This window comes from Gossypium hirsutum, chromosome D13 (assembly GCF_007990345.1).
Source record: "Gossypium hirsutum isolate 1008001.06 chromosome D13, Gossypium_hirsutum_v2.1, whole genome shotgun sequence".
NCBI lineage: Eukaryota > Viridiplantae > Streptophyta > Magnoliopsida > Malvales > Malvaceae > Gossypium > Gossypium hirsutum.
Genome location: NC_053449.1, coordinates 13087804 through 13096266, shown reverse-complemented (window position 1 = coordinate 13096266; position 8463 = coordinate 13087804). Strand labels below are relative to the sequence as shown.

Here is an 8463-nt window from a genome sequence, read left to right as displayed (position 1 = left end):
AATTTTTCCCCTAACATTTCACACTTTTTACAATTTAATCATTTTTGCTCAAAACACAAAATACACAAATTTTGACTACACTTCTTAAGGGCCGAATGTACCTATTGTTCATACAAATCCTCACATTTCATTTATTTCACATTTTAATCCCTCAAAATTTTAATTTCACAATTTAACTCTAATTACTCAATTTCACCAAAACTTCCAATACAAAACATATTAATCTAAAATGTATCTTTCATTATTCATCATCAAACATCACATAACACAAATGTTCATCAATGGCACAACTCAAAATATTCATCAAAATTAAAAATTCAAACATGGGTCGGATAGTATTCGAAACAAGGATCTCAAAAACATAAAAATTATCAAAAACCAAAACCAACCCATACTTTAATTTATCTTTAGAAGTGCCGAACATTCAAAAAGAAACCATGCATGAGTTCTCTTACACATTCGGCTTTCAAAGATGATAAAAATCATCTTTTCTTAGTTTATTTTAACATATATACATTATAATTATTAAATTACTTAATTAACCTTATTATAATAAATATATAAAACATATATGTAAAGGACAATGTCGTCATATGTCATCCACTAACTATATTTTGGTCTAATTACATCTTTAGACCTCCCACTTAAAAAGACAACAACAAATAAGTGCTTTTAAAATTTAACCTCTAAATTTTTATTTTACGCGATTAAATCATTTTTTATCAAATTGAACCTTCAAACGATAAAATTTCCACGCGAATTTTTCACACCTATAACTTAACATATAATAAACACTAAAAATAATATAAAAATATTTTTTTGACTCGAATTCGTGGTTTCGAAACCACTATATCCGATTAGGGTCAAAATTGGGCTGTTACATTTTGGGTTTGATGGACATTCTTCAAACGAGTGCTCTTCCCCACAATAAACACAGGCTACATTTTCGAATTGATTCTATGGCTGAGCTACAAAATTATTAAACCCATTAGTAGTAAAGTTTTTAAGCATTGAAGATATCAAGGATACCTAAGATGTGAGTGAAGTGAGAGCATCCACTTCATGTACTAATGCGACTCATTTTCTTGATGTTGCTCGATTGGTTGGCCTTTGGTAATTGTTGCTGGAAATTCTCTCAATGATTTCATAAGCCTTATTATAAGACTTAGAAAGGAGAGCACCATTAGCAGAAATGTCTACTACCATCCTCATGCGAGCAGTGAGACTGTTATAAAATGTCTCTAATTGGATGCGAATGCAGGATTCCATGACGAGGGTGTCTTTATAATAGTTCTTTGAATATTTCTCATGCCTCATACAAGGACTCGTCATCCATCTGTTGGAAGGTATTGATCTCATTCTGCAACTTAGCATTCTTGCTAGGTGGGAAGTACTTCATAAGAAAACGTTCTACTAACTCTTGTCATGTGGTAATAATCGGGTGGTAATGAGTTCAACCAAGCTCGAGCTCTGTCTCTTAGTGAATATAGGAACAACTTTAATCTTAGTGCTTGTTTGGGTACTCCGGCTAACTTGAAGGAGTCACTCACCTCCATAAACAATCTGAGGTGAAGGTGAGTATCCCAGTCGGCATTCCATAAACAATAGACGATTTTTAGTATTTAGTATATTAATAGTGTATTCTTTTTTATAGGGATAAATTTCAAAATTATACATGAATTATAGTTTAATGTGTAATTGTATACATAAACTTTGATTTTGTACAATTTTACACATAAAATTTTGATTTGATCCAATTCTTGTAAATTATTAGTATAATTATTGATATAACATCATTTTATGTTTATATATTGCAAACATAAATAATTATACTTATCCAATATGAAAATAAATTGATGTATTTATTTCTTTAAATGTGTATGATTAAATCAAAATTAAAGTTTCAAGTATACATTTGAACCACAATTAGAGTGTCATGTGTATAATTGCATCAAATTAAAGATCATGTATACAATTACACATTAAATCAAAGTTAATGTATAATTTTGAGATTTATCCCTTTTTTATATAAATAACTTTAAAAAATAGGTATATGTCCTTTTTTCTAAATATCTATTTTAAATATTTTATTATATGTTTATAACATACTTGTCAATCCCTAATTCTTTTTGGGGAGTCTAAATATACCAAATGTTTTCTCTTATATATATATTTGATACACTGTCAATGGAATTTTTAGACTCCATAAATAAGATTAGAAGTTAGCAAATATGTATAATAAAATTTTAAAAGAATTAATATTAAAAATATATATATGTGAAAATTTTTTAAAATTATTTAACTATAATGAAAATCAAGCTAGGTTGATACTTTAAATGAGCACAAAGGTTACTCAAAAAAATAATTTTTTTTTTTACAAATCCTATTTATAGGAAGGTTTGAAACATAATTCATAGCAAAATATAATGAGAAATTCGTAGGGTGTAGCTCCAAATTTGGGAAAAAAGAATAACCAAGTTTTGGTGAAGCCCCAAGCAAGCATGGGGTCCTACGTAATTTAACAGCCAGCGGATGTTTTTTAAGGCTACTTATTAAGCCTAGCAGCGTGGAAGAAGCCCCTAAACTCAATACGCTCTTCTTCTACCATCAGATAAGTTTGAGGTTCAGGCTTCGGTCCATGGCTATGGTTACATTTACATCCAATCACAACACCAACCTCTCACAAACATTGCCCTTTGATAAAACCAATGGCTATCCAGTGAAGAAGAAAGAAGAAGACGGAGAAATTGGAGTATTCGGAGCTGAAAAATACTTCAATGGAGCAATAGATGCTGCTGCCGGTGGTGGTCCAAGACCAACAAAATTGATCCCAAAGAACTTGGAATCTTGTACGAAACAAGAAGTGATCACCAACCCAGAGCCGATGAAGCCATTGTTCCACGCTCCAAGCATTCGATCTGAATCAAGCTGGAACAGCCAAAACCCTTTACTCCATACTGTTATCCAAAACCCTCCTCAGCAAAAACCCAGTAAGTCCATAACTGCAAAGAGCTTTCTTTCTTGCCTTCCTGCCTGTAAATGCTACTGTTTCGATAGAAGCTCCATTGATATCGAGGTTGGTGAAATAAGTTTCAAGAGACCTAATGGTGAGGTAATACTTCAAAGCAAGCAAAAAAAAACAGCTGCAGGCATTAAAGAAGACCTTTTCACTTTCCCAACAATGAATCCCGCTGTGGGTATTCGGCCTGTTAGTGTGCCACTACAAGGAGATGTGGATGAATTCGGGAGGAAATCGTTGGAGGTTTTCGGGTCCCCGGTTCTTGGAATTGGAAGGCGAAACAAGTCTTTGAACCTTGAGAGGAGGCTCAAAATGTTGTCTTGGGATCATCATGCTATTCCAAAAGTTGAAGAAACTGAGAACTCTAAAGCTAATTGTAATGATACCGAAAGTGATGCAAGTTCGGATTTGTTTGAGATCGAGAGCCTAACGGGAAAACCCAATTACGCACCGAGCGAGGCCAGTATAGAGTGGAGTGTGGTCACTGCAAGTGCAGCTGATTTCTCGGCCATGTCGGACTATGAAGAGGGAAGGCCGTCGTTGACTTTACCGAGCCCAGTAAAAACATTTTACATCAACAACACTACGAAAATCAACAAAGAGAGGCCACGTTCGGGTGGTCTATTGGGGTGTAACAGCTCGAAAACTGTTAAAATCGCCAGAGATGCACACAAAACAGATCAGAAGGCAGGTTTAGACTCGAGGATGCGCCGTGTGTCGGACTCCTACATGCCTGTCACGAGATTTAGAGCGGAAACTAAACTCGGGGACGGTGCTTTTGAACCTACACGAACGCCGCAGATTCTCCCCACTCGCTCCCTTCCTGTTCCCCATTCACATTCGCCACGGCACGCTTCACATCTGCTGTATATTCAGTAGCCTGGAATAGCTTGGCGCTCGAGTTTATCCTAGTACATGTAAATTTTGCATAACTTATTATCAGGAAGTTTACTACTATGAATCTATAGTAGTTGTATTGAATTCCATAAAATCAAGCTAATTACTAGTAAAGTTAAACCAAATGGATTAATTTTAAAAAAAAAAAAAACTTCATTGATATTAATAACTTATAAAGCCAAAAAAAATCTCTAATACCTAAAAATAGAGGTAAGTAAAACTCTATTCGACTCAAAAAAATTGAAAAAAGATTTCGAATTTCAAGTTAAATGAATCAAGTTATTAAAGTCAACTTGAATTTTTTTTTTGAATTTCGAGTTCAAATCAAGTTTAATTTTTGAATTCGAATAAGTTGAATAAATTAAATATCAAACTATAATATTTTATATTTTTACCCTAAACTCCAAAATCTTTTTACTTTCCCCCAATAATTTTACTCTCCTCCCATCCCACCCTCCATCTACCCCAAACCTATTCCCCCCCCACAATTTTTTTTTGAATATTTTCCCCCCAAAATGTTACTCCACCAACCCTCAAAACTTTTTATTTTTCCCTTGAACTTTTATTTTCACCTTTTACCCCCAAATAAAAAATCATCCAAGAAAAATCTTTAAACTTAAATAGTAATAATTTTATTTACATCTACTATTTATATTATTAACTTAAACTTCACATTTTATATTATTTATATTATTAAATTGTTTAATCATATTAAATCTTTATAAATTTCTGTTAAAATTGAATTATTGACGATGAAATAAAATATTCGTGTTAAAATTTTATGTTGGTATCGATTTCACATTTTATCTTTAAGATAACTTTTATTAAAAAATCACATTTTTTATATTTAATATATATTTTTTAATTTCAAGATACATAATGACAAAAATTAGAAGATAATTGAAGCAACTAAGTAAGAAAAGAAGCTAACTCGTATATAAAAGATTAATAAACAAATTATAAAGAGATGAAAGTTAATAACAAATTTGATTACGGTGGGTGACAGTAGTTACAAGGACCCAAAGTCATTTTTTTTAATTTAACTCGAACAAATATATTTGATTCAAATTCCATCTCACTTGAATCGATTCGAGAAAATTTCAAATCGAGTTAAGATGATAAAATAGGATTCGTCAACTCAATTAACTCGAAATTTTTTCATTCAATTTGATCAAACACTCACCCTTACCTAGAAATGAAAAGTCCAAAGCTAAAATGACAGTTTTGTAAAAAAAATCAGTTTAAAATATCGGACACACTCGAGATCAAAATCGTATGATACATGGCATCTCTATCAGTTTCTCTCAATGAAGATGGTAAGGATGAAGGATGTAAGACCAATGATGTGGATTTGAACGTGGTAATGGCAGTGGATATGGATCCAAATCGACCGTTATCCTGAAAGGAAAGGCTGATTGGGAGAAATTCTAGTAAGCTGCGACAAAAGAAAGACTCTATTACCTTTGAGGAAGACGGTGAATTTGTCCTTGAGGAAGGAGATATCATGAGATCTTTTGTCAATGGAATTCCGTCAATTAACTTCTCAGACAGGTTTAATCAATTTTTAATTAAGGAAATAACTTACACCGTGGTTATGAAGCTTTTAGGCAGGAGCATCGGGTTTGCTACTCTTCAAAACAGAGTCTAGCTTTGTGGAAATCGGTTCAACCATTTAAGTTGACGGATATTGCTAATGGTTATTTTCTGGCCAAATTCCAGAATTTAGAGGACTTCGAAAAAATACTCTCTCAGGGTCCTTGGATTATCTATGGCCAATATCTGATAATACAATCGTGGTCCATTGAGTTTGACTCTTCTCAGCCTTTCCCAAATGTGGTTATGTCGTGGATATAGTTTTCAAGGCCTCCATGATACATGTACAAAAAGAAAATTCTTTGGAAGATAGTTGGATTTTAACTCTAATAACAGAGCAAGGGGCAAATTTGCACGAATGGTTGTTTATGTCAATTTAGGTAAACCTTTGGTTTCAAAAGTTCTTATTAATGGAATTTTGCAAAGAATCGAAAATGAGTATTTACCTATAGTATGCTTCTCGTGTGGATGTTACGGGCATGTGAAGGAGATGTGTTTAATGAAAGAGAAACGTCCAGATCTGGAGGTTAGGGAGAAGAGCTCAGATCTTGTGGTTGGAGAGAATTCAGTTGGTGGAGATTACCCATCTACTACAGTAGTGGTCGACAACGGTAACACTGAATATTCCAAGGTTTATAGTCCATAGATATTGGTAGAGAAGAAAAAAATAGGCGCAATTATAGGGACCAAGGAGGTTATCTATTAAATCCAAATTTGATGCCTTAGAAACCCTTAATGGGAAAGAGAAAATTCAAGAGGTTAATTGTGGGGAACATAAGGAAAGAGGGAAAAATGGAGCAGGGACTTTAAAAGGATCAAAATATTTCGGCAATAATAGGGCTTCTATTTTTTCATCTGGCAAGTGGATTAATTCTTTGGGTCACAGATTAATTGAACCCAAATGAAAAGTATAGGTTGGCCAAAAGATTGAAGTTTTGGTTGAGAAAGGCATAAAGACCCAAGGAAGAAAATCGGAGCTTGTTAATGCATTGGGCTTCACTATTTAGTTAAAAAGGTTGGAAAAGAGGGAGGCCCAAATTTGCCAACTAGGTTGGATGCAACAGGTGCAATGGGTCAGTCAGAGGTGGGTTGTTTGTTGTTTGTTTCAGATGGGGCTACTTTTACAGGAAATATCAAAACTGATGTGAAACACGTTGATGGTGGAAAATGATGATTCTTGTCTTTAATGTTGGAACTGACTTTTTTGTTTCCTCCCATTACAACCCCACTTTTGAGAAAGTATTGGAGTTGTCGGTAATGTTGAAAAATGGAGTTTTTGACTCCTCCAAGCATTCGGCAATCATATTTAAAGAAAATATTCTCCTTAAATTGGTGGCTACTTTGGGTGATGGTCAAAGAGAATATATGAGGGGCATGGATCCACTGGTGTACGCTTTGCTAGAGGGAAGACGGGTGGTGGACGAAAAAGTAAAAAACTCAACAAAACTATTCGTGATAAAATGAATCTTTTTAAAACTATAGATAACCGAGTTCCCTTTTCTAAACCAGTAAGTAGTTTGGTTGAGCTGTTAAGTTCTCAAATTAAATAGGGAGTTGAAGTTGATGACATTATGGAGGCTGAATAGTAATTAAAGGACAAAGAGACACCTAGATAGTAAGTGAGGTTTACTCTGTTTAATCTTTAATAATGGGTTTGAATTTTTCTGTGTTTTCGTAGAACTATCAAGGGTGCGCAAATTTGAAATTTTCTCGTATTTTTAAGGAATATTTCTTAGAGAATAAACCAAAAACTGTTAGTCTGGTGGAACCAAGGGTTAGTGGTAGTAAAGTTAATGGTATTATAGCTAAGTTGGGTTTCAGTGCTCTCATCAGTTGAAGCAATAGGTTTTTTAGGAGGGGTTTGGATTGGCTAGAAAAGCACGATTATGTTAAAGATGGTCCATAATCATCCCTATTTCATTTTGGTTCGAATTTGTAGTTTTAATTTTCATCATTATGTCTTCCTCTCCTTTGTATATCGTAGCCCAAATAAACAAAAAAAGAAAATGCTTTGTAAGGAGCTAAAGTCTTTTATTCCTTCTGATTCAACTCCTTGGATGGAAATTGGAGACTTCAATGTTATTTTATCTTCTGATGAGAAAAAAGGTGGGGTTTCTTATCGGAAAAGGTGTCCTTCTTTTGGTGAGTTTATGGAGTCTAATAGTCTGCATGATTTGGGGTTCAGGGGTCCTTTGTTTACATGACATAAAGGAACGATTTTTGAAAGGCTTGATCGAGCTTTGGGAAACGATGCATGGGTTCAAAATTTTTTGAATTGCATGGTTTCTCATTTGGTGAGAATCAAATCAGACCATAGACCCCTTCTCCTTAAATTTAATTCAGAGTTTTCCTTTCTTAGAGGGAGGCCTTTTCGGTTCTCGGCGGAATGGGCTAAGCATTTGAGTTTTCTGATCTAGTTAAAAAATCTTGGAAGTATGATGGTGATATAGTTGAGTCCCTTTCTAATTTAATTGCCATTTTGATATTGGAGTGTGAAAAAAGAAATTGACTAATTCTTTATCTAGGATTCAAAAGGTATTGGAACATTTGGATTCGATTTTTTTGGCTCAGAAGGAGATGGAGATTAGGGAGGAGTTAGAATCTATTCTATTTCATGATGAATTATTATGGAAACAAAAATCTCATTGTGATTGGCTTAACTTAGGGGATCGAAATACCATATTCTTTCATAGACGCACCTTACAAAAGAGGAAGGCTAATCGTATTACTTATTTACATAACTAGGCAGGGGAGTGGATGTATGATCCAAATAATATTCAGATTGAAGCGGTTATTTTCTTTCAGAATTTATATGGGGAGAGGTCAACTCTTGAGGGATTTCTGCCTCTAAGTTCTTTTCCCCAAATTGACCAATGTGATAGGAAATTCTTGGGGAAAGTCGTTTCTAGTAATGAAATTAAGTCTGCATTGTTTGATATGGCTCCTTTAAAGGC

At 33.9% G+C, this 8463-nt stretch overlaps 1 protein-coding gene and 1 non-coding gene across 2 annotated transcripts; both read left to right on the top strand.

The window, feature by feature from the left end:
* The first annotated feature begins 1262 nt into the window (after positions 1 to 1262).
* Positions 1263 to 1368, top strand: LOC121225965 (small nucleolar RNA R71). Its single transcript, XR_005923868.1, has one exon. It is a non-coding gene; the product is annotated as a small nucleolar RNA R71 (small nucleolar RNA).
* Positions 1369 to 2638: 1270 nt separating this feature from the next.
* On the top strand, positions 2639 to 3898 carry LOC107919139 (protein PHYTOCHROME KINASE SUBSTRATE 1). Its single transcript, XM_016848662.1, has one exon. The coding sequence runs from the start codon at positions 2639 to 2641 to the stop codon at positions 3896 to 3898; it is 1260 nt and encodes a 419-aa protein (XP_016704151.1).
* The last annotated feature ends 4565 nt before the right edge of the window (positions 3899 to 8463 follow it).

Excerpts from the sequence above, each read along its gene's own strand:
- LOC107919139 (XM_016848662.1), top strand. The coding sequence starts at position 2,639 with ATGGCTATGGTTACATTTACATCCAATCACAACACCAACCTCTCACAA.